General features: G+C 51.0%; 3 protein-coding genes and 1 long non-coding RNA gene across 6 annotated transcripts; 2 read left to right on the forward strand and 2 right to left on the reverse strand.

The window, feature by feature from the left end:
- Positions 1–380: 380 nt before the first annotated feature.
- Positions 381–4641, reverse strand: LOC142890026 (troponin T, fast skeletal muscle isoforms-like). The gene is made up of 11 exons (XM_076028769.1): positions 4514–4641; positions 3168–3185; positions 2497–2515; positions 2310–2355; positions 2095–2211; positions 1933–2010; positions 1454–1567; positions 1260–1372; positions 1064–1154; positions 678–718; positions 381–552 (listed from the first exon to the last, which is right to left on the reverse strand). The coding sequence occupies exons 2-11, from the start codon at positions 3178–3180 to the stop codon at positions 516–518; spliced, it is 669 nt and encodes a 222-aa protein (XP_075884884.1). The 5' UTR covers positions 3181–3185; positions 4514–4641; the 3' UTR covers positions 381–515.
- A 53-nt stretch (positions 4642–4694) lies between these two features.
- On the forward strand, positions 4695–9863 carry LOC142890029 (uncharacterized). 2 transcript variants are annotated; one of them, XR_012927036.1, is made up of 3 exons: positions 4695–7513; positions 7676–8816; positions 9433–9863. It is a non-coding gene; the product is annotated as an uncharacterized LOC142890029 (long non-coding RNA). The 2 variants fall into 2 exon arrangements; XR_012927037.1 differs by lacking the exon at positions 4695–7513 and having other exon boundaries at positions 7523–8816; positions 9433–9573; positions 9692–9863.
- A 65-nt stretch (positions 9864–9928) lies between these two features.
- prr33 (proline rich 33) lies at positions 9929–15866 on the forward strand. 2 transcript variants are annotated; one of them, XM_076028778.1, is made up of 4 exons: positions 9929–10028; positions 10218–10369; positions 12280–13092; positions 13184–15866. In XM_076028778.1, exon 4 carries the CDS (start codon positions 13687–13689, stop codon positions 15208–15210), a length of 1524 nt encoding a protein of 507 aa, XP_075884893.1. In that variant the 5' UTR covers positions 9929–10028; positions 10218–10369; positions 12280–13092; positions 13184–13686; the 3' UTR covers positions 15211–15866. The 2 variants fall into 2 exon arrangements, with proteins under 2 accessions (XP_075884893.1, XP_075884892.1); XM_076028777.1 differs by having other exon boundaries at positions 12280–15866.
- lsp1a (lymphocyte specific protein 1 a) lies at positions 11632–24862 on the reverse strand. Its single transcript, XM_076028779.1, has 13 exons — positions 24484–24862; positions 21789–21935; positions 20564–20867; positions 20368–20474; positions 20029–20272; positions 19786–19917; positions 18949–18992; positions 18385–18466; positions 17580–17723; positions 17090–17188; positions 16474–16563; positions 16289–16382; positions 11632–11872 (listed from the first exon to the last, which is right to left on the reverse strand). The coding sequence occupies exons 1-13, from the start codon at positions 24540–24542 to the stop codon at positions 11853–11855; spliced, it is 1566 nt and encodes a 521-aa protein (XP_075884894.1). The 5' UTR covers positions 24543–24862; the 3' UTR covers positions 11632–11852.
- Between the last annotated feature and the right edge of the window lie 742 nt (positions 24863–25604).

Genomic DNA, 25604 nt, shown 5'->3' on the forward strand with positions numbered 1-25604 from the left:
ATATCACAGCTCGCTTTTTTTTTTTTTTTTGGGTGGGGGGGGGTGCGGGGTGGTGAAAAAAAATATTTTTTAATGAGACTTTATTTCTGGTTCATGTCACCAAATAAAGAAATGATTTCAAACATGTTTCTTCTCAAATAGACGATGTGATTCACAAAAACTGCGATCGGAACGCAAACAACATTTAGATTTTGCGGCTACAACTACAAAGCTTTATTGACCTCTTGGTTGAGTGACGACAGCGCAACAGTCGCAGCATGGAGAGTCACACTTTATTTACAAAAACACTGAGAACCAAACAGTGGGAGGGCGAGGAACCAACACAGCTATATTTCCTATGTGAACAGCAGCTAAGAGCTCCCGGTTGCAGGGGCCAGGAGGCACAATGGCTAAGAACCGCAGCATTCAGGCTCCTCTGCTGAACTAAGACCTTCGCCGCCACGTGCGTGGTTTCTTCAGGCGTGTGTCCGAGACGACGGCAGTTTGGCTCGGGAACAGCGGCAGGGCTGGACCGTTTACTTCCTGCGGCGAGCGGCGGCGCCCTTCTTGCTGCTGTAATGTGCAAACAGAGGAGAAATACAGGAGGTTCAGCGCCGTTGTTCGGCAGCAGGAAGGGATGATGGAGATTCTCTGATTCACGCCAACATGCTGCTAGCCTGATGCTAGGCGCTACTTACAATTTGCTGAGCTCCTCAACTCTCTTGCGCAGGGTTGTAACCTGGAGAGAGAACCAGAGAGTCAGCAAGGATGCATCGTCATCATCATCATCATCATCATCATCAACTAAAAATTCTTTATATGAAGCCAATCAGTAAATCACTGAGTCATATTTTTTTTTGTTTAATACAAGTCTAGTTGTACTTTTTCATTTTAATGAGTTTTTAAAACTAACTTTGTAATTATCCAAATAATCAACAAAAACCACAATAACAATAATACTACTAACAATAACAACATATAAACGTAAGTAACAACATAAACGGGGAAAAAGTCTTCATCGAGAAGGTGAAAAATGCAGCACAGGTCCAGCCAGTGGGAGGTGGTGAAGTGGGCGGGGCCTCACCTCGTACTTCTGCCTCTTCAGCCTCTCCATGTGGTCGAACTTCTCAGACTCCAGCTGGCGCTGCCAATCGTACAGCTCGTTGATCTTGTCCCTGTGGGAGACACCCGAACACACACCGTCAGCACAGGCCGGTGACGTCAGCACAGGCCGGTGACATCAACACGGCGGCGGGGCCGCCCGCCAGCTCGCCACGTACTTCAGCTTGTCCTCGTTCAGGTGGTCGATGTTGAGCTGCTTGCGCCTGGCGGCCAGAATCTTCTTCTTCTTCTCTCTCTCCGTCTCCTTCTTGCCTCCTCTCTTCTGGTCGGCCTGGAGAGAGCAAGTCGAGCCGGTTAGTGTGTGTGTGTGTGTGTGTGTGTGTGTGTGTGTGTGTGTGTGTGTGACACTGACTCTCTGCAGATGGCTGCTGTAGTTGGAGCCCATGCTGGACAGAGCCGACTTCTTCTTGGCTTCATCGTCTGCCTTCTTCTTGGCATCGCTCTCCTCCCTGATCCTTCTCTCCTCCTGGTGCACATCAGCAGCAAATACAACGACGACAACGACGACAGACAGTGAAAAGAAATGTCATCAACAGGACAAAATCATCACCATCGCTGCTCCACTTTTAAGTTCAGGATTTTTAGGAAACGGCAAGAAAAAAAATCTGCTGGTAACTGCGCAATACAATGACTGATCAATGCAAAAACGTAACAATTACACATTTTTGTGAGTCATTTTAATACACTGTGATATTAGACAAAACTCTCTGTCTTTGATGTGACAATTTAGCAAATGAGACATAATGCACAAAGAAAAATTGGTGAATTTCTTTTTAATTTTCTCAATGAGTAGAATTTAAAATCCAGATAAACATTCCAAAGACTTCTGACCTCACGTCTGGCCTGGCGCTCCTTCTCCTTCTCAGCACGGACCCTCTGCTGCTCGGCCCTCTCGGCGCGACGCTTCTCCTGCAGGTGGCAGCACCAAACAAGTCAGCCCCACAGGTGGGAAGAAGAAGAAGAAGAAGAAGAAGGGGTGGGGTCAGAACTCACAATCCTGTCCTTGAGGGCGATGAGCTCCTCCTCCTCCTTCTTCCTGCACTCAAAGTGAGCGTCGATCAGCCCCTGCAGCTCGATCAGGTCCTTGTTCTGACGCTTCTTCTGGATGTCCTGCAAGCAAGGCGCACACACATGCGACACCACCATCAGCCACGAGCAGCGCCCCCTGCAGGACACCACCCCTCCTGCCGACTTCCGCGCTCACTTACGTCAAAGTCCACCTTCTCGCCATCGGGGATCTTGGGAGCGCTGGGCCTGCGGGGACAGAAGGTTTCCCCCCCCTCATTAGTCGGAACTTTTTCCCCACAATCCTCGGACCATTTTTTTTTTTTTTTTCATAATTCTTATTTAAAGAGGAAATGTGGGCAGGACTCGCCGGTGACGGCAGGGACTTACTTGAACTTTGGCTTCTCCTCTGTGGGTTAGGAAATGGAGAGGGGGGGGGACAAGTGACATGTGGTCGGGTTAGAATGCAGATTATTTCATGGTGTGGATTAAACCGTGTGGGCGGGGCTTAGATCAAAGATGTGAGGAGGTGTTAGTGGAGAGATCAGACGGTGCAGTTATTAAAGTCCTTGGATTATTTCTGCAAAGTGGCGCCCTGGAAACCTGGATATCCATTTTCTTGTTTTGCCCTTTTTTTGGCTTGACCCCCAAACATGGTACTGTTGTCACGCAGGCAAGACAATAAAAAAAAAACAGCATTTGGTCATGTGACCGACCGAGAATCAGACTTGCTCCACACCATGCAGGAAAACAGCAGGCTAAGACGCTTAGACGTTAGTGTCTCGCATCCTTTTGCCACCTTCCTCTCCACTAACTTTAGTAACAAAATTCAGTGTCTCTGAGTTTAAGGGATGATTTCACGGTGAGCAGAGGGGAGGTGGGTGGGAAGTTGGGGGGGGGGGGGGGGCAGAAAAAAAGACTCTGAGTACGAGTGACGAGTGGCAAGCGTCGCGCCCCGCCTCCCTGAGAAGAGACGTCGGTTCGAGCGGGGACGCTGAGTTCCGCCCACAACCAGAGACAGATTTCAGACGTGACAGAAGGAGGGGGAAAATCCAACATACCTTCCTCTTCCATGGCCTCTGCATGCAGCAAGCATCCCGGACATAGGCAGAACAGATAGCAGCAACAGTTAGCCGGCTAGCCACTGTGCTAGCTCCGCCCACCAGGGGCACTTCCACCAGACTCCTAGCAGCTTCAGATCGGCATCAGTCATCAAATACGGGGTTTTTTGGGGTTTGTTTTTTAGTTACAATTTAGTCCGCGTTCCGCTACATCAGAAGGAAGCAGCAAGGCAGGTTAGCTTTGGAGTGAGCCAGGGGCCGTCAATATGAGCCCAGTATTTGAAGACTGATGCTGTTAAAAATGCAGTTTCACCTTCAGACATTTTGGTCGTTGTTCGTTGACCACTTCCTGTCGGCGTACGTTCACAATAGAAATGCACAAAACTTTTGGGAAAATTGAGATAAATAAATGACTGCCATTTTCAGAAGCATGTGAATGCGACACCGACACAGCAGGAGGCCGCTTGTGTTCTGCAACCACATTCAGGTAAGACCCGACCCACTTGCGTCTGATTGGGTTAACGATTAGAGACATTGAGCCAAACAGAAGCAATCGGGCCGGGTCTGTGCTGAATGTGGTTTCAGCAAAAAAACTAGCATGTTAGCAATAGCAACATATGAAATATAGCATACTACACACAAATGATAACTCTGCAATGATATCACATTTTTAACGTGTTCTTCCAATAACTCCCCATTAACTTGTTATTAATGATCTGTTTATCTTTACCAAACATCAAAACAACATTGTAAACTGGAGTTAGTACTTGAACATGTGACTCAGTGGTAAAAGACTGGATGTGCTGATAAAAGAAGCAGATGTTTGTGTCAATTAGCCCGTTTTAGCTCCTTCACAATTTAAGTGCTAGGAGGCCAAACTTATCAATGTACAGAAATTCAATTCAGAAGATTTTGGCGGGAAGAAATGTGTGTCAATGTGTGTGAGCGTAGAGCGCTTAAAAAAAGCAAAGTAGCTGATTGTAATCAACCTCTAATCAAAAGCTCACAAAAGGAAGGAACTTTGGTTCTTTGTCCCAGTGCAGAACATGTTGTTAGTTTTCACACAGTCCCTGCAAAATACAGTTGGTTCCAACTGGTTTTGTAAATACAATGTATATATACATACAGTATATGTATATATCTGAAGCAGTTGAAAAATGGTCCTAATGCTAACTGCTAATCTCCATCTCTACCTCCCATATGGATTTGTAGCATTAGCATTAGCATTAGCAGACATGGTGAACATGTTTGCAGATTAGTAAGTCCGGTCTGCCTTTGGCTCCGGTGCTACGCTAAAGAGTGATGGGTTAGCCCCCCTGTACACCCACCCGCTCCATGCCACATACCTTCAGGCTCAGCTTCTGGTTCTACCTCTGGTTCTGGCTCTGGTTCTGCCTCTGGCTCTGGTTCTGCCTCTGGCTCTGGCTCTGGCTCAGGGGCCGCCTCAGGAGCCACCTCTACTTCTTCTACTACCTCCTCCTCTACAGCTACACAGCATGCAGCCAATGACGGGGGGTAGGGGAGGAGGGTGATGGAGGGGAAGGCAGGGCAGCGACAGGGTTAGCGGAGAGATGGGAAAAGGGAGAGACCGGGTGATCCTAGTGAGTAGTGGTGAGACATGAAGATGTTGAGGTGATGGAGGGGCATAAGGTAGTGCCACCAGATGGTGCTAAAGCAAGCGGGTGGAGGAGGGGAGGGTTGTGTGTGTGTGTGTGTGTGTGTGTGTGTGTTTGTGTGTCAGTGGCGGTGAGTCCCCCGGTTGGCGGGGCCAGACCAATCCGACCGATAAACGTCTGGACTGTGGGCGTGGCTTCGCGAAACCCACAACAAGAAGAAAAAAAAAAAGAGGAACGGAAGAAAAATATTTGTTTCCTGTGGCCGATGGTTAGAGTTACCCAACATGCCACACGATCAGAGCACAACATTAGTAGTGACGTGGTGAGGTTGGGGTGAGCTTGCTGTGAGGTGGGGTGGGGTGGGGCGGGGGCGGGCTCTAAGTCTGCGGTAGGCGTCTTACCATCGTATTCTTCACGTTCCGTGTAAGAAAGAGAGGAGCAGAAGAACATTGTGAACAGATCCCGTTGGCACCCATTTTTGACAGAAATCAAAATGTGGGCGTCACCGAGGGGATCCATGCTAAGCATTCGCAGCACCGTCCTCCCCGGTTCGAGCGCTAGCCCCGCCCTCTGACCCTTCCCTGGCGCTCGGACCGGGGAGGACGGCTCAGCCTGCACAGGGTCATGCGGAGTCGCAGGACTTATTGCCGCCGGGACGGTGCAGCCGGTTTCGACCGGAGCTGCCGTGTGATTGGCCGCTGCAGCCGGCCCCGGCGGCAGCAAGACTTCCTGCTACCATCCATGCCGCAGCGGCGAGAGGATGAGAATGAAAATTGTTTCCGTTTGGAGCAAAGTGTGTGGAGCATGGTTGCACAACTTGAATCTGGAGGAGGAGGGAGGAGTCAAGCCAAACCTGCAGTCGCACAAATATTTTTTTTTTTTTTTTTTTTTTTGTCTCTGAGGAAGTGGGAAGTGGTGTTGAGGCAGGATTTCACAGGTAGGACCGGTAGTTTAGCATGGAGCTCGGCGCTGTTTGTTGTGTGAGGGTGGTGGGCGTGAGTGCGACTTACCCTGATCACTGCAAGAGACAGAAAGGAGGAGAAAGATTGGCAGGTCAGAGCAGGAAGTCAACAGCGTTTTGACAGGAATTTGTTTGAAAAGCAAAAATGCAACAACAAAAAAAAAGTTCCCCTGTGGGATTGTCCTTCTGGTTAACGTAGCATTAGCTCATCTTGACCCAGAATGATGCTTTTTTTTTTGTGTTACTGCGTGAGAAGAACCAGAAAGGGGCAGCCTTACACTTCCTCGGTGTCAGACATGGTGAGTGTGGACTTATGGAACCTGGAGGCAGAAGGAGAGCAGGAGAACTTGTGTGAGGACGGTATTTATAGCTCTGGATTAAGTTGCACATGTCTGACATACCAGCCCCACCCTCAGCTAGCGCCACCTGCTGGCTCACTAATGACCCTGCCACCCTCCCCTCAGCTCTCAGTGGAGGCAGAAGAACATCAGCTTCAGCCCTGAATCAGAACCAGGACACTTTATTAATCCCCAGGAGGAAGTGACCTCAGGTGAGCTGATGGCGTTTTAGACCTAGACTCAGACTTAGACTTTCTTTATTCTCATTGCTAAAGGAAAGACAGCAGTGATTTCTAATACAACAAAATGTTGCTGCTCAGCTCTGGAGCACAGCGATCTTTGCTTCGCTGTATAATTTAAAAAATAAAAATATGAAAATACTAAACATAAAATAATATTTTCCAGGGAGATTAACAGCAGCAAGTAAAAATAAATAGATAATAATAATCACAATCTGGGGGCGGGGCAGCTTCTTCATTCCGCCACCAGTGGGACCCACAAGGTGGCGCCACATCTGATCAACTCCTCCCTGAATTTAATCAGACGCTGTGATTGGTGGTGGGGTTACTTTCCCATTAGGGACATTAGTGCGAGGTCACCAACCTCCCCCTGCCAACCTCGACCCCCCTGCCCCTCCCCTCACCGTACTCCTCCCCCCACCCCCCACACCAGAACTATTTCCACCGGACAGCTGCACAGGTCCCAGATCTGGTTTCATGGGACCCAACACTGCAGAAGATAAGGTTCCTTGCCCTGGACCTTCATCTCCTTATCTGGCTCTCAGATGGTTCCTTCAATCATCTTCCCCGCTGACAGACGCCACTTTGCTCCAAGAATTAAAATAAACCTTGAATATGAACCCTCAAAGGTCGGAGGTCATGGTCGATGCTCCCACCCGACTCCCACCCTCAGTTCTATTTCTTCTCTGACCCTCGTTAAATTCCGGGTAAAACCTGTTCACAGGGATGCGAGCGGAAAAAACACTTGCGCGCTTGGTGGTTCCTCTGCATCCCCCTGGAGGCCCCTGGCTCCCGTTCAAAATGCTAAAGTGTTGATCCCGATGCTATGTGCACTTTAACGCAGGCCACACTTGCCCCGCCGCGACCCTCTGATCCCCGGAATCCACTGTGTTGACTCGGCATGAACAGGAAAAACCATCTCGGATCCGAGGGACCGATCTCTGGTCTCTGGAGGTGGTAGCTAATGGCTGGGCTCAGCTCAGCTGGGCTTGGCTGGGCTCAGCTCAGCTGGAGCAGGAAGCTGCTACAGAGGCTCTAAGTCGCCTGTAAATCCCTCCACTATGCACCGCCACTGGACTTGGACCAACAAGATGACGACAATAACAACAAGTGACTGATGCCTCTTTTTTTTTTAAGGATACCACCCTTAGCGAGGACCGGGGGGGGGGGACCATCAAAGAGCCACCCAAAAGTGAGCCACACTGCTGGTCTTAACACCAGTGGATGCTGCCGTCCCAGCGGTGGGGGCGGTCCGGTCTTACCTCAGAGAAGCGAGAAGAAGGAGCTCCCTGCTGGCCGGGACGGGCTGTCGGTTCTGCAAACTTACCGCGCTGATTATGTCCTTCTGTTATAGTGACACACGATCCGCTCCGCCCTGCCATTGGACGAGGGGCCGGCCCAGGGGCGTGGCCGCGCTAGGCGGCTCCTGCGCCGTCCCCTGCCGCCTGCTACCGGTCGCTCAATAAGGAGTTGGAAGGTCCAGGGAGCTGAGAAGCACTGGCTCAAGTTTAGGAGAAGTCGGGTTGCTATTCTGGGGTTGGCCGCATGAGGCAAGCACATTTCCCCTGAGGAGCAGCCATTTAGGCAGGTGTCCTGCAAACAGGCCGAGGCTAACGCTGCATAGCCACAGGTGTTCCCAGGTGTTCCCAGTTGTCCCCAGGTGTTCCCAGACACCCATTGGTGGGAAGTAAAGTGGCTACATGGCAAGAATCAACGGGATAAGAGACACTGGGGAGTGATGGGGGGTGAAGGGGGGGGGGGGTCGGGTTACATCATGGAGCGCCTAAAAATATGCTTAAAAAAAAGGATCACATGACCAGGCCAACAGGCTCCAGGTCAGGTCAGGCGGAGTTACAGCCAAGATCGACCTGGAGTTGTCTGCAAGGCAACTCTCTGTCCTTCCTTCCTGTTGGCCAGTAGAAAGAGACAGAAGTTCGACCAGGTTGGTTTTGACACTGGCAGCATTTGTAACAGAATTTGGATTCAGGAACGGAACCTTCAGAAGCGGGAAAAACCTGCAGCATCTCAGGGCCACCACTGGTTTTCCACAAGAGGGCACTGCAGGGCCAGTGTAAAAGGCTGAAGACAGGTACGGCCACCAGCTGGAGAGGAACGGACCAGTGTGTGACTGAGTGGTGATGTTCCAAATAGACAAACAAACAGTTTCTAAAGAATCTGTCTCATACACACTGTCATCACACCTTCATTTTCCATCCTGGACTCCAGTGGAGCAGCTTCACATCATTACTCTATCCATCCGTTTTCTATATCCACTTATATCCACTTGTGGGGACACCATTAATCAAAAATAAATAAATAAATTTAACAAATCCTTCCGGACCTGCAGCCACATTTAGGCCTGTGTTTACAGTTGTCTGCTGACAGACTGGCGGAGATAAGATGCCGAGGTTCCAGAATGGAGGAAGTGGCGCCCTCTGGTGGACAGCTGTAGAACGCAAGGATCAGACGTCTGCCGATACTAAACCTCGACTGAAGTACTAAGCAGTAAGCACAAGGTGGCACTGCGTTCCCCACTTCCCTCCAGTGTTTCCCACTGTTCCCCAGTCTTTGTCAGTGTTCTCCACTCTTCTCTAGTCTTGTCTAGTCTTCCCCACTGTTCTCCAGTGTTTACCACAGTGTTTACCACAGTTCTCCAGTCTTCCCCACTGTTCTCCACTGTTTACCACTGTTTACCACAGTGTTTACCACTGTTCTCCAGTCTTCCCCACTGTTCTCCAGTATTTACCACTGTTCTCCAGGCTCCCCCACTGTCACGTAGTGTTTCCCAGTATTTCCTACTGTTCCCTCTGCCCTCCAGTGTTCCCCAGTTTTACCAAACGTTCTCCAGTGTTCCCCACTGCCCTCCAGTGTTCCCTATTGTTCTCCAGTGTTCCTCTAGATGCCATAACAAGTATCTTCTGGGGAGGATGTCCTGGGCTCTTGGTCTAATGTGTCAAAGGTCTCAGAATGAATGTCACTGCTGCATGAAGCTCTTATCCTCCAACTCTGGCGCTGCTATAACCTATGTACCTCACCTGCTCTCAATGGCTGCAGCTGCAGAGGTGCTTGGCAGATGGTTGTCCAAGTTGTGTGTCTCTTCTTCACGTTGAGGAGCTGTCAGACTGAACGACCACCAAGGATAATGCACTTTGGGGCCAAGTGGGAATGAGGCCAGAGGAACCGTCCAGTGGAACGTCCGAAAGGTTTTTCCATGTGCCAGTGAGAGAACAACGATTCTGCTGACCCACAAAGGTGCAGCTGAATATGCAACGCTGTCAGTTTTCATTTCAGTTTGAAGTAAAAACGGGAAATAAATCCCATCTGTGTGATGACAATTGAAATGACACCTTTCTTTTAATAACGCCAGTAGATTTTCTGCTGCACACACAGGAGAAGTGGGACTGGCAGCCCCCTCCGGGACCCCTGGGTGGCCCTAAGACCCCACTTTTGGAGCCTGTTGGTGAAACCTGAGGTCCAGTTGCGTCGCCAGGGGCTGGCGCTCTATTCATAGAGTGTCATGGCGCCTGTTCCTTCCACTTGTAGGGGGGTGGAGGGGTTGGTGGGTGGGTGGGCTGGGTGGTGGTGGTGATGGTGGTGGGGGCAGGTGGTGGGGGGTCAGGTTGTGCTCCACATGAGCCTGCAGCTCCGACACTCTGGGCTGGGACGAGCAGCCAGCCGGCCGCCCCCCTGCAGCACCAGTGCCACAGGTAAACACCACATCGACACAGCACCTTTTAATCCAGCAGGTGGCCAGAAGGGGGTGGGGACAGGCGGGGGGGTGGGGTGGGCGGATCCCTCCTCCCCACCTTGCTGGCAGTTGGCGTGTGTGTGTTGTTGTTTTGACACTGCAGCAGCCTGACTAGGCTGGAACTGACCAAGCCTCCGTCTCCCTGCAGCACCGAGGGCCAGCAGTCCGTCTGACCACAGTAGCCTGATGTAAGTCTGGGATGAAAAACACTGTCTGTCCTGTTGCTGCATCCAGGGGAAGCAGCGGCCTCGAGCAGCAGCAGCAGTAGCAGCAGCAGCAGCAGCAGCAGGTCTCCACCTGGTACGTTAGAGTCTTTTCCCTCCTGTTTGCGGCGCTCTGTGGGAGTTTTTGGGGTCGGATTGATTGGCGACCGGGTTCAATCTTGCACGGCTATTATTACCCTTTCCTCTTTTGAGCTGCGTCCGCCGGGCGCTCAACATGCCGGACCTGCCCGAGCCTTAAAAGGAGGAGTGGGCTCTCATGTGTCAGAGGGAGGGAGGGGGGGAGACAGGGGTAGGGGAGCCGCTCTGGCCTACATTTCACCAAGCTGACACACATAATCACCTGAGGGCCTATAGTGGCTGAGCCAAGGGGGAGTGTGTGGGGAGGGGGGGGTTACACACCTCGGCGTATGCCTGTGCGGCAGCGGCAGACCCTTTGTCCACCATCAGGCCAAGGTTCCAGAGTCGCATGCGTTTGTGGCTTTGGATTGAAATTGAGGGCAATTTATTTGTTTGGTCTACTTACATTTAATTGAATCTTAAACCTGAAAAAAGTTATTTTCTGCTTGAGATCCAGCTCCTTAGAAAACACTGCCTAAACATGCCTAAACCTGTTCGCTCCAGCGGGAAACAGAAAGTCGAGTTGTTGTTGTTGTCTGATATCTCAAAACAACGTTTTCATTGATCTCACTGTTTTAAAAATCAAAACTTTTAACTAGTAGGTGGCGCTGTAAATGTCAACAAGCTATCAGGCATGTATGAAGGTTAGTGCCTTCATAACTTTGTTTTTGATTTTTTTTTTCTTTTTGCGGAGTGGGCAGCCACCTGCAGAAAGAGTCCAAGCTTCTTGAAACAGAAGCAGCTGATTTTCCGACCGCCTCACAGCCTTTCAGCTAAAATTAGGTCGAGCCAGAGCGCCATGGTGAGCTGCAGTGAGATGGTGACGGACTGGCTGGCCTATCAGCTGATCTCATCTACCAAAAAAACCACAGGGGGAGTTTTGGGATAGGCTGTCACCCTGTCACCCTCAGCGCTGAAGTGATAAAAAATTAAGTAATGAATGTTCAAGCGTTTTTCTATTCTCAATGTTCCTTAATAGTATAAAGTGTTTTAGCCGCATTATTTGCCAAGCAGGAGAACGATTTAAACATTTCAGATGAGCAAACCTTTTGCACAATAGTAAAATTATCGTGGCTCACGTTCTGGAGATATTGATTCATAACTAAAAACCTGAACATTCTGATTGACTGTTGTTGTCATAGACACAAGAAAAACAACAACGAAAACCCAAGTTTTTGTCGTTTTCAAGGCATTTGTGTTTTGGCAATAAAAGAGAGGAAGTGATGAAAAAGTAGAAAATTGTTTTAATTTATTGAGGGGGAGGAGATAGAGCTGATTGGAGGAGACAGAAGGTTGTCTGACACATGGAGGGAAGGCACACAACACGGGAGGCCACAGTCACAGTGAAAGAAGCAGAAACAGAGTTGAGACGTTTGTTTCGTTTTCCGGCAAACTGGTAGGCGGAAGAACGGCGACTGGAAACCACTGCTGGCAGGAGCTCCTCAACTATCCTGCAGTGAACCTGCAAAAGAGGACAGAAAAGAACAACACACAGGTTCAAGCAGGTCGCAATTAAATCCTGAATATTTACAAGCTATAAAAAAAACAAACAAACCATTAGGATCAGCGCAAAATCAAAGGTTCTGGTGATTATTATACTGGTTGCTGGAACAGAAATCTTGAAGGTTAAACCTTCGAGACTACGGTGATCAGGACAACTGAGAACCTTTACAGAAATGTTGAAACTGGAAGGTTGAGCCGTCACACATTCACATGTACCCAGATATTATCCAGATGAAACATGTCGGTATGAGAACGTTACGGGTCTCGGAACACAGACCACAAACATGCCAACAGATCTGGTGTGAATGAGTCTGCAGACTTGACCTCCTTGGAGCTCCTTCTGAAACCTCTTCCGTTTCTCCACAGATCTCCAGAGCGCTCATGGCTGTCGCGTTCAACCCTTTTTCGCAGATGGGCCTCCTCACCCAGCAGTATCCGCCACCGCTGCTGCCCAAACCTGGTAAGGACAATGTCAAACTGCAGAAGCTCCTCAAGAGAAACGCCAAAAAGAAGGCCGCTGCACAGGCCTCGCAGCCGGCCACGTATTTCCGCTCCAGTCTCTCCCCTGTGAACGAAGCCAGCCCTGATCTGGAGCACAGTGACCACTCTACACCGCCCAAGACTCCTGAGGCTCCCTATGGCCTCTACGGTGTCCAGCCGCCACCGCGCTTCAGCGTTCGGCCGCTGTACCAGCACGTGGCATCGCCATACCCGCAGCGCGCAGCCTATGGCCGAGCGGCAACGTACTCGCCGCAGACGGTGCTCACACCAGCCTTCTCTTATTCGCAGCACGTTACTGCTGCAGTGTCTCAGTATCCAGCCCACCTTCCTGGAGTTCTGCCAGAACCCGGGAGGTTTGCAGTACCTCAGATATCCGTGCCTGAGGCTGTGGTACCGGCAGCTGATGTGAAAAATGCAACCGTCAGCCAATCATCGGAGGCCCAAGTCAGTCACACCCGAGCAGGTCCAACTCCTTTTCAAGCCACGGCGGCGGCTTCTTTCATCCGTCCTCTCGTTGTGTTGACTCCGCTTAGCAGATCAAGGAGTCCACGTCCGACGTTCAAAGCCACTGAGCCGTCAAGGTCCCCCAAACCAATGTTCGACGTCCCTCAAATACGGATGTACACAGCCAGCACATCCTACTATGAAACATCTAAGACGCCACCGGTGTTTGACTCGGTGGGTTTGACAGCCATTGGTACGACCGCAGCTGGTCTGATTAAAGCACCTGTGGAGGCAAAGCAAAACCTGAGTCCATCTCCTCTGTCAGTCTCAGATACCCGAAGAGAGACACCAACTTTGGAGGCAAAGAGAGGAACCACTCCGACAGCTGAGATCAAACGGGTCACTCCGACGGCAGAGATCAAACGAGTCACTCCAACAGCTGAAACCAAACGAGTCACTCCGACAGCCGAGATCAGACGAGTAACTCCAACGGCTGAGATCAGAGCCAGAACCCCAAATTTTGAGCTTTGGGTTCAAGTGGGACGGGCCAAAACCCCAGCTTTTCATGTAACCCGCGCTGCAACACCTGTGTTTGAGATATCCAGGCCAAATCCTCTTCTGTTTGCAGTTTCACCAGTCACAGTACAGCCCGAGAGGTCAAGAACACCAAAAACATTTTCTGTTCCCGCCTCCCCGACTGTAAAGGTGACTGAACAACAACCAGCTGAGGCAGTGCCAATTAGGGACATTCATCCAGACCAGACCGCTGCGGTTCCATCACTATCGCTGAGCATCACAAAGCCACAACCTGATTTGACAAGAGAGACAATGATCCAAACTGCTCCAACTGAATCTCAAACACTCCATCCAGTCCCCACACCTGAGCCAACCACAGCAGTGGTGACTTCTGGAGACTACAAGAGGCCAAAGACGCCGACATATGAGGCATCCAGACTTAGGAGCGTATCACCTGCCTACAAAAGACCAAGAACACCTACATATGGAACATCTCCATCTGGTGTATCCCCCGTAGCCGTTCAAAGGCCCAAAACCCCAACAAAAAGTGCTGAAAAGTCAAGGTCGCTGTACCGCGGACTGACGCCGGCAGAATACGCAGCCCATGGTGGAATCAAAACCTACGTCCCAGAGTTCAGTTTTTCCAGTTCAAAGACTGAAATCAAAGAAGAAGTCACCAAAGAAAGCCAAGAATCACGTGTGGAGGTCCAGACTATGTCTGACTCTTCTAAAACCCTTGAGAAAGAGGGAAACGTTTCACTTGTCCAGCTGGTTCCCAGTATCATTGTTACCCAGGCCTTCACTACCTCAGGAACACAGCCAGCACAGGATACCGGTATGACTCGCAGTCAACCAGCAACAGAACCAGAGACAAATGTGATGGCTGAACCCTCGGCAGCAGTGAAGAAAACCCCAGAGAAAATGGGAAAGCCAGTGATGGAAGCCGCTCAAACAACGACTCAAACTCCAGAAGTCAAACATTCTCTGGACAAAGACAACGACCAAGATTCCCTGAAACATGTGAGAAAACCTTTAGTCAAAGATAAAGTCCAGAGTGGCAAGCAAAAGTCTGCGGTGGAACCAAAATCTGAGCCTTCAAAACCTGTGTCTCCAGCCAAGACCAGAGCAGAAGGACTGACAGCTGCCACAGCTGCAACTGATTCAGTAAAACAGTCTGTTGCTGGGATGACAACGGATCAGGACAAAGTCAAGGACAAGTCTGAATCAACTTCACCTGCAAAGAAGGAGGCCAGCAAATGGCTTCCTGCAGCTGAAACACCTCTCAAAGTACTGCAAAAGCCAAAAGGGTTGAAGTCCAAAGTCAGTGGGTGGTCCAGACTCAAGAAGCACATGGTGGTGGAGCAGGAGGAGCCAAAGTTTCCAGAGGTTGGTTCCCAGCAGGAGGTGGAGGTGGCGGTGGAGGAGGTCCAGAGTGGTGCACAGAGGCCTGATGGGAAGTCGGGTGATCCCGAGCAGGACCAGAGTGATGCCGCTGGCGCCCCCAAGGTCACGAAGATGTGGGACGCTGTGCTCTTCCAAATGTTCTCCACCAAGGAGAACATCATGCACCAAATCGAATTGAACAAGAGCGACAAAGAGAAGGAAGCAGATGAGAAGGAGAAAGAGGGCGAGCCGGCTGAGATCCCGTCCTTTGCGCACCGGCTACCCGTGCTGCTCTTCAGCCCCAAGTTTGACGCCAAGAAGCTGAGGGAGGCGGCGTCGAGGCCGGTGACGAAGATCTCAACCGTCTTCGAGATGGGCCTGATAGGACGGAAGGCTAAAGATGAAGAACCAAAAGACTTTAACAGGAAGGCGCGAGGCTTCGCGGCTACTTAAGCTAACGATGCTGAGTGATGTACAATGCGGAGACATAGAAGGAACCTGCAGCTCTGGAATGTCAGTCCTTAAATATCGGCGTGTGGTGAAGAAAAAAAGCCGGCCGGAAGTTTATACTTGACAAATGCTTTGTGTTACTCTTGTGCGACTGGTTGGTTTGGATGGGAAATGTTTGTGCGCCGTGTGGATTAGCTGCAAGAAAAATATCTCCGTACATTTGTCTTAAAAAGTCCGTCAGACGTCGCGTCACTATTTTGATTTTCAGTTCGAAGCCTCGTGTTTGTTGTCACACCTTCACCAGGACGTCTGTTGATTTCGTTTTTTTTTTCCTGCTTTTCAAAGTCTCAGTAATGTGAATAAAAATAAAATAAAAGCACTTGTAAACCAAATATTTAAAATTTCCATTCATTATGTAAAGGTAAGTTTTAGTTATATGGGACAAGTATGGATTACAGCATATCAAAAAAAAAAAAAAATTCAAGAACTTTTTTTTCTATGTTGACGATCATTTGAATAGTCGTGTATGTTCTCCATGGTGCTAATTGCCTCAGGTCTGACCTCGGATGTCTTCGTGAAGTTCAACACAACATTTTTATTCTGCAGCTTGTTTGTGATCATATTTTCAGTTCTAATAAAACAATAATTTGACACCATGATTATTCTGCCCTTTTTACATTTAAATACATAAACCTATACTTTCATATAAATATAAGCACTGGTCAACTCGCTTGCCCACTACCCTCACCCCTGAAAGCTGGCAGCTGGTAGGACATAAATTGATTGGGTGGAGGAAGATGCTGCCAGTGACACTACTTCTACTTTGTGTTAGCCAGCTGTTTTCAGAAGTCACCGAGCTACAGTGGATGCTAGCTGGCTAGCCAGCCATGGCTGACAGCTGGCTGTGGCAAATCTGCAAATGCGTTTTCAGAGAGATGAAGTTTGTCAAACACAGAAAGGGAAATATATATTTTTTTAAATCAACCTTAAATTTTTTTTTTTTTTTAATCGATCTTGACTTAATTATATGAGCTAACAACGAGGGGCAATCGTGGTATAAAGCAGCTGTTTGTGACCTCACCAGACTTCCCGTTGGCCGCCCCGTCTTCCGCGGCGACCTTCTCGTACTTGCCGTGGCCGGTGATGACAAATTTGTACTTTTTCGCGGCAGCACCCTGAAAAACGAGGGATGGCACAGAGTCGGTGACGCCTACATCCAGGAGGGCAAAAAAAAAAGCCTTTCAAAAACGGTGCTTTCAAACTAACCTTGGCCTTCGCCCCCTGCGGGCTGGCCAATGTCTCTCCCACGCCCTCCCACAGATTCTTTTTCTGCATCACGTCTCCGGGCTTCAGGTCCTGAGACAAACGCAACAGTTGGCGTCATTTTAAAAGAAGAAGACGCCGTGCGCACTTCCTGTCTGGCCTCGCCTAACCTAGCATAGCATCAACGCATCACAGGAAAGGCAAAAAACCTTTCGGCAGAAATTTAGCAGAATCTGCAATGCTTAACACTTTTCTCTCATCATCTTGCTCATTTGCTGTAAGTTCAATTGAATATCAGTATAAATCAAAAGGTTCAAAGTTTGAAATTTCAAATTCCAATTTGTTTTCAGAATTATGGGACCATTATTTGGTTTTTACATTTTCTGCTCAGGCACACCAGAAAATAAAAACTTTCTGATGTTGTACCCTTGACGTGCACTGGAGGAGCATTGAAAAATAAAGTTAAACCTAAACTGTGCAATGGGCAAAGTCTGAAAAGGTGAAGAAAATTGTAAATATGTGATTATTTTTTTTTCACTCAAATCTGGTTCAAATCAGTTTCAAACTGGATTCCAGTGTGAACGAGTCGCTCCACCAGTCCAGAACCATCGGGACTCACTGCAGGTCTGCCCGCCGCTGACTGTCTGCCGCTGTCGGATGGACCCTTCACCCACTGGGTGATCAGATTGGCAACGCCCACCTTTAGCCCATCAGTGTCCTAAGAAAGAGAGTGAGAGAGAGAGTGAGAGAGAGAGAGAGAGAGAGAGAGAGAAAGAAAAAGAGGACCACGATGAGTAAAAATGTTGTCAGACAGAGAGAAAGTGAAAACTTTTATTTTGCTTTTTTCATGACTCACTCCTGTCGTTCATGTTTTTCAGTTTCCATTAAAAATGTCCAGTTAAAGTTAATCTAAATTTAAATTTGAATTTAAGCTTGATTTAAATCTAGAGTTAAATCAAGTTTACTCAAGTTTATTCAAGTTTAATTGCTAAGCTAATTTTAAGTTAAAGGACCACAGAAGCGAGACAGTGATTTGGCTCCAGTAACTGAGGAGGGGAGGGAGCGGGGGGGCACTAGAGGGCTACAGGAAGCAGGAAGGTCCTCCTTGCCTTGCAGCCGGGCACCCTGCTGGGACTCTGGATCCCGGCCTCGCCCGCCTCAAACAGGTTCTTCTTGGCAGTGACGATGACCTCTGGTGAGGCCAGCAGCTCGCTCGGCGGCGCCACCTTCTGACTCCGCTGCTCCTGGGCGTTCTGCGCCGTGAACACAGAGGAAGAAGACCCCAAGTCAAGGTGCGTTTTGACGACGTGCTTTGGCTTTGACGAGGACTCAGGTTTACTTCCACTTGCAATCAGTGAGTCAGTGGAAAATTATTTGTTTTGCGTGGCTGTGAACTGAAGCCGTCAGCCGCGGCGGTGAGAAGCGCCTCCGGTGCAGCGACCGTTCCCGTGATAAAACCCGCGCGATGATGTCACCCACCAGGTGGCTGCACCACTCAGAGCTGATGTCATTGCGATGCCCCCACCTCCACGTCAGTGACATCCTGATTGGCTGCCTTTTCAAAAATAAAAGTGCCGGGAGGGGACAAAAGCCGTTTATTCCCACCGTCGCCAGCGGGAAGCGAGCTGCTGCAACCAGGTGTGACGGAGTGAGTCTGAACATGTCCCGACACAGGAGGCGCAGATGTTTACAGGTGTGTTAACACACACACACACACACACGCACGCGCGCGCACACACACACACACACACACACACACACACACAGACAGCTTTGTGCTATTGTGTTCTTCACAAGGTGACGACATTTCTGGGAAGTGGAGACATTTTGACTGGAATCAAACCAAAGAACAACTGGTACCTCTGTGTGTGTGTGTGTGTGTGTGTGTGTGTGGGTGCGTACGTATGTTCTCACCTCTACCGCATGGACATACTGCTCCACCTTGTCGTCGATCTTCGGCACCAGGACGAGCGGCGCCACCTTCTTAAAACTGTTGCTGCGTCGGACAAAAAAAGAAATAAAATTATTGGGGCGACTTGGGTTTCGTGTGTTGTGCAGCCCCACCTAGTTTTTCAGCTACTGGTAAGGTTTCCTTGCATTGAGGGCTCGTTTGCGCAGCTTGATAGTCGTCACCTCGGATGCCTCGATCAACTGCTAGCATGAGCTAGCCGCAGCTAGTGCGCCTCTATTAAAAACAAACCAACTGGCTTCTTACCTTTGTAAAACAGTCTGCCACCTAAAAGCTCCCAGTGCCAGGTAGAGTCCTTCATGACCACCGCCTGCGACAGGTAGCTAACGCCTGCCACAGCTTGCTAACGCCTGCTGAAGCTAGCAACCGCCTGGCACAGTCAGCCAATGCCTACTCCGGCTAGCTTCCATCTGAGTCTGTGGCAGAGGATCTGGACAGATTTCTACCTCTACCGTTTGCCACCAGGTGATGTTGGGAAATGAAAAGGCCAAACTGCCCCTGAGACTCACCTCTTCTTGAGCGAGCGGTTCAGCGACTCTGTTCTCTCTGTGATCTGTGAAAAAAATAAAATAGTATATTGAAAAAAAATTGAAAGTCGAAGGTTGATTTTTGGAAGTGGGAGAGGGGCCTAAAACACAGGATGTGAATTGCTGCACGGAGGCGGCAGCTCCGACCCCGGTCCAAGGCAAACAGAACCGGCTCCGCTGTTCCCCATCAAGCAGAGCATGACAGGAAGCAGAGCACCGGCTGCAGTGGCATCCTGTGTTTTCTCAGCTTGACGCTCGGAGAACCGGCTGAACCGCCCTGCAGTTCCGAGGGGAGGGGAACACAGCCCAGGGTCGAGGCTCTCGAGTGGAAGGTCAAAGGTTATCACAAACAAGTCTGGCAGCATCCCGATAATGCTGCAGTTTGACGGTGAAATTGACGACAAGGCCGACAACACAACACAACACAACACAACACACTCAGTGCAGTGTTCTCATGCAGTGTCGTGCACAAGCACAAACCCTCAGAACCCACAGAACCCACAGGGCAGGTGCCGAGATGAGCACCTGGACCCATCCTGGACTCAGGAGTCTGGGGGAGTCAGAGGTTGGGGGCAATCAAAAATCAAAGTCACCGCAACAGAACACAAAACACCACACAAGTGCCACTTACGAGCCGAGTCCGAGTCCAGCGGCTGTGAAGGCAACACACACACACACACACACACATAGTAAAGACGTTGACTAGTAAAGAGCTGCAGCGTCTCTGGCTCAACTGGTACCAACACATCGTGAGCTACGGGTTGCCTCCCGTCAGCAGGAGGCAGTGTGGTGCGGTGCAGTGCTGCGGGCGCTCCTCACCTTGTGCGTGGACGCCCTGGGACTGAGGGGGCTGAAGTTCTCGTCTCCGTCTGCGCTGGACATGATCTTCACCCTCTCAGCCGCCTCCATCCTCCTCCTCTCCATGTCCTTCTTCATCCTGCGCTTCTCCTCCTGACAGCCAGAGCGGCGACAGTCAGCAAGCTGCTGCTCCAACCAAAAGAACCCCTCCCCCTGGACCGCCTCAGAACACGTTCCCTCTCCTGGACCGACATGCGAAGGTACCTCCTCTTTGGCCAGCCGCTGGCGCTCCACCTCCTCTTTGTGTTGCTCCTCCTCCTCCCGCAGGCGGCGCCGCTCCTCCCTCCTCCTCTGCAGCTCCTCCAGCTCCTGCTCGGCCTCTGCCTGGCGCTGCCGCAGCTGCTCCAGCTCCTGGCTCTCTTTCTGCTGGAGGCCCTGGCGGATCTTCTCAAGGCACCGCTCTGTCTCCCGGGTGGCCTCCACCTCCTGCTCCTCGGGCTCCGTGGACCTGTGAAGTCACAGGAGGTGCTGTCAGCCTACTGCCATTGACCTGGACCTGGACCTTGTCTACACAGGGACCTGGCCTGCAGATTTGCTACCCACCTGGAGAAGCGTTTGGTCCTGGTGGTCTTGCGTGACATGGCCTCCTCGCTGGTGGTCGGCTCCTGGTGCTCCTGCCAAGACTCTTTAGGTCCTTGTCCCGGTTCCACCTGAACACAGACGTGTGGCAGAACCCGTCTTCAATACCAGAGGTGCCTCCTGGTTCCTCGAGAGGCCAGCGCCTTCTAGAAAACCTCACCTCCGTGTCAGCCCGCTGGTTCTCCTCCTTGACCATCTCCCAGGGATCCCTCCTGCTCCTTCCCACCTTTTTGCCTGCGTCCTGCACCTCCGTCTCTGGTTCCTGCAGCCGGCCGGAGGAGGAGGAGGAGGGGGAGGTTGAAGAGGGGCTCGGGGCTGGAATCCCCACCAACTCCTCCTCCACCTCCTGCTGTCCTCCCTGGTGGAGCTCCTCCATCTGCTGCCTCCTCCTCTGGCGCCGCTGTGTCCAGTCACTGAAGCCCTCGTCCTCCTCTAGAGACGGGGAGCTCCTGGGCTTCAGGTTGCTGTGGAGGAAGGGATGGCACCGGTCACCAGAAGTGTCTCCGCATCTTCTGCTGCACCTTCCCATCATTTAACCAGACACAGACTTAGAATTTCTGAAGTCCACATTTATGGTCTGCAGGAAGTGGGGATTTCTATTGGCAGGGAGGTTGTGTATTCTATTCCCAAACCCCAGGGGGTCATCCTCATCCAGACTGAGCATGTTTCCCCTGAGCAGGGTGGCTACCCATCAAGCTACTCTGGAGGCTGATTGGCAGCTCTAAACTGTCCTGTCCAGGGTTTACTCACACACTCACCACAGGGCTTTTGTTTTGGTTAGCCTCCGTGGTCTCCGTTTCTCCAGATAATTTGTACAAGCTGTTTTGGAAATGTGCAACGTGGAATGTGGGAGAACAAATGCACAACAACAACAACAACAACAACAAAACCTCTCAGTCTCTCAGTTGTCGCTCAAAACGTCATTTTCTCACAACACCCATTGACCATCAGTTGTGTGATTGCTGAGATACGCACTCACCCATTCCTGAGCCACCTGCTAACCAATTCCCGAGCTAACCACTCGCTAACAGTTAGCTGACTCTGCTTCTCATTTCAGCAGTCAGTTAATCATGAAGCCCCCCTGCTGGTGAAGAAACAGCCAGCCAGCCAAAAAAAGGTCATTGCTAAACACCACCGCCGCGTCACCGCAGTGCCTTTCAATTACAGCCCGCAGTGGAGGTGGGTTCAGCGTGGCGGGGGCTGTGATTAGAGCGCCGGTCGTCCCCTCCACACGCTCTCCTGTAAACATTCCTGAAGTGGTGTGTAATGGTGGTGGTGGTGGTGGTGAGGGGGGCGGGGGCTGTGTGTTTGACTCCGCTGCAACGGTGAAGGTGTAGTGAAGGGGCGGGGCTAATGCTGAAGTTCAGGGGCCTGTCGGGACTCACTCGTTCTCCTCCGCCACCGACTCGCCACTTCCGGCGGACTCTTCGGACGGCGAACCGCCATTGCTCCAACGCGAGGCGTCCCGCGTTCGGCGCCGCTGCTCTCGCTCCGCCTCCTCGGCGTCTTCGACGCTCCTCTGAGCTGTCAGCCTGAGTGGGCAGAGAGAGGAACTGTTGTTAGCATTAGTGGCTAGCAGCGGGTGGGGGAGGTGGAGGGAGATGGTGACACAGACTCAGAGTTTCCTAGTTACACACAATCGTTTGTCTGATCAATAATTGTATCAGATGATGACGTCCTGGTTTGCTTTCAAAAAGGAAGCCAACATGAACGTATCAAAAAAAACAACTGCAATCTATCCTTTTACCAGCAGGGTAAAAAAAAAACAAAAAAAAAACAACTGGTTGCCAAGAGAGTAATAAAGCTGTCAATATAGGGGAGGAGAAATTCAGTCTGCACCGCCAGTAAATAAATTCAGCCAATCGGCTCTGATGTCCATTTGTGTTGATTCGGTCTAATTTGGGGTGAAAATCTCCATTAAAGTTGTGGGCATGGCCACAGGTCAGAGCAGACGGGTGGAATCTTCCGGTTTCAAAATGAACCGGAAGCTCCAGGCAGTGGCAACGCCGAGTGTGAAACCGACCTCCGGTTCCTGTCAGTCAGCCTGGCGACTGACAGGAACCTGAACCCCGGCGGTTGTTTGACTCAGGGAGGTTTGGACTTCCATCAGCTCGGCCAGCACCAGCAGTGGGACAGCCCCGCCTCCTCCTGGCTGACGCAGTAATTACAGACAAGGAGTTTTGATGGTGAGGTCACCATAAGGTCACCGCTAGTGTGGGAACAAGCCGTGGTGGCGACTAAATCACCGCCGACAGGAGAAAACCACAGATAACCAGCTGGAGAGGCTCCGTCCAGGAACTTTCTGGAATGGGCCAATCGGCTTCTTCCGCCTCCGCCTCCTTCTCCTCCGAGCTGCGTCTTGGCTAAGTCGCTGCTTAGCTAGCCCACCTCGCTCTGGTGGATCTGGTGGAGTGTTACTTTTTGAACTGGTCCTTTAAATTGCCAGATTCTTGCAGTGAGTTGTGCAGGTGGCGCCGCTCTCACAGCTCCTCGTGTTGGAAAAATACCTGTGAGTCAAATCTGGGATTCCGTTTTCTGACTGACTGACTGGTAGTTTGTTTAAATTGACTCCAGACGCCCTGCAGGGTTCGCCCCCCCCCCACGACGCAGTGCCCTACTCCCTCTCAAACACTCACTGACACACACACACACACACACACACACACAAACACACAGGGAAAAATAACATTCCTCAGCCTCTTATCGGCCAGTATCATAAACAGGGAGGGCAGCCCCCCCCACCCCTCACGTTGGGGGAGGTCGGAGGTCACCGAGAGGGTGGGTGGTACAACTCCCGGATGACATCACTGCCCTGTGTGTGGGCGGGACGCCTGACGGAAAGCATCCATGCCCCGACCTGCCCGATAACCTGCCGCTGATGAGGTCACAGACGGCTCGGGGCGGTCGGCCCCACAGGAAGTAGCCGCTCCGCCAACAGGAAGTGTGCGAGGTGACCTCAGTGAACGTCGTGGCCACGTCGTACGAATCAGCTGCGCGCCTTGAGCAAGGCGGCAGGGCAGCGAGTCATGTTTGACGACGTCTCGTTTGAAAAAACGCATGGCCCTCTGTGATGTCACAGAGGGCCATGCTTTTTCGTAAGAAACACGTGCAAGCTGAGCGGGAGGCTGCGAACAGAGGGCTAAGTGTTCGTCATGTGTGCACCGATCCGGTGGTGCTGACTGAGGACTCGCAGGGTCATGTGACTCAGCTCCGGGGCGAGTCACATGACGGTGACAGTGAACTCCAGTGAACTGTCAAGTCAGGAGACACCCGAGGCGGGGGGGGGGGGGGGGGGGGGGTGCGACGTCATCCGCCACATGACGCCATCTGCTGGTCGCCGCCGCCGACCAGCTGGCTGCTCCAGACGGCGTGCGCTGACTCCGAGCGGCTCCTGACCGGAGCTGCTGAGAGCCGTGACTCAGCCGGTTGCTGAGTGATTGGATGAGTGATTGGATGAGTTGGGGGGTGGGGGGTGGGGGTTGTTTTGGGGGGTAGCGGTGAGGTTGGTGGGTGTGACCCCCCCCCACCACAACCCCTTCCTCTATAGATCACTAAAGGCTCATTCCGCTCAACTCAGCAAACCTGAGAGCCTCAGTCACACACACACACACACACACACACACACACACACACACACGCGGTAACCCTTCCTGGTGCAGTTGGACAGGATGTGCCTCCACCTGAAATCCTTCCAGAAAACAAAAGATGTAACCCTCTCTCATTTGACCTTTCACCTCCGACATGGACCGCCGCCGCCTGCTGCCGCCTGTCTCCACCCTCCTGCCTGGGAGGAAGACAGGGGGTGGATGCCAACCAGGCCGCCGGCGCTGCCGCCGCCGCCGTGTCCCGTTGTTTTCCACAAAACCGTCTCACAACAAATCCCCCAAAACCTGCCCTGACCCAAAACACCCATAATCCCCCGCTCCCCATCCAGAGCAGCCAGTTTATCACACACATACACAAAGCACGGAGACAGGTTTGTGTGTTTGTGTGTGTGTGTGTGTGTGTGTGTGTGAGTGAACATTAACCTGAGCTGTGTGTGTGAAAGCAACACAAAGCAGCAGCAGTGAGCACACACACCTCATCAGGGCCTGTAAGCCCTGTTTGCTGGAGTTCCTCCTCAGCAGAGCCTTGGACATGGTCTTTTGCTTTCTCCTCCTTCTCTACGTCTTCTGTGGCTGCTGCTGCTTCTTCTTCTTCCTCTTCTTCTCCTCCTCCTTGAGTACGACAACTTTTCCTTTCTCCTCGCTCTCGGCCTCCAGCTGCTTCCGTCCCGTCCCGGCTGCTCCGACTTATCGCTTTGTTGTCAAAGCCTCCTCTAAAGCTCTCTCTCTCAGGCGCCGCAAAAGGTGTACACGCACACACATGCACGTACGCAGCCGCTGCAGAGGTTTCAGTTGTGTATCTATCTCTCACACACACAGACCCACACTGGTTCTCGTCTGCAGTGTTGTTGGGAATGTCAGAGTGACTCCCCTCCAGTGTGTGTCGGAGGCGGGGTTTATACACCCGCCCACTCTCTGCCAAACACACACACACACACACACGCACACACCTCACTGCCCTCCTAAACCCCCCACCTCTGTCCTACATGTGGTTTTCATTGAGCAGCTCAGTCCCCCCCCTTACCCCCATTCCCTGGCTAGGTCATGTGACCCCCCCTCAGGGAGGAGTGAAAGATGATCCCCCATCTGTGCCCCCACTCCAGAGCGAGAGACCGACAAATACCTCAGTCAGCTTCCCACCAATCAGAGCCTTGTTAATCTTGTTGTTGTTGTTATTGTTTCCACTCTCAGGAAACCACATGTTCAGCTCCATGTTTTTTTTAATCCCTTGAAGCAATTCATTTCATTATTTCATTTTATTTTGACACCAAAAACAAGATTTTCTGATGTTAGCTTGGCAATTAGCTTGGCATCACTGTGAACTTGACTGTATGTCAAGACTGTGTGATGCATCGCTTAATGAGGCTGTTGTATGTGTTCATAGCTTGCATTAGCTAACTGTTGCATTTGTTTTTTTGTTTTTTGTTTTTTTAGGTAGGATTAGCTCTGTTGTACTTTATTTATTGCTAGTATTAGCTCATTCTGTTGTATGTTTATAATTAGCATTAACTGTATTTGTTTATATAGACATAAATGACATCAAAGGGGACAGAGGAACAGTCCTTGGTTGAGATGAGCGTTTGGCCACCACCCACC

This window comes from Nelusetta ayraudi, unplaced genomic scaffold (assembly GCF_046127955.1).
Source record: "Nelusetta ayraudi isolate G7.1 ecotype Tasmania unplaced genomic scaffold, CSIRO-AGI_Nayr_v1 ptg000026l, whole genome shotgun sequence".
Taxonomy (NCBI): Eukaryota; Metazoa; Chordata; class Actinopteri; order Tetraodontiformes; family Monacanthidae; genus Nelusetta; species Nelusetta ayraudi.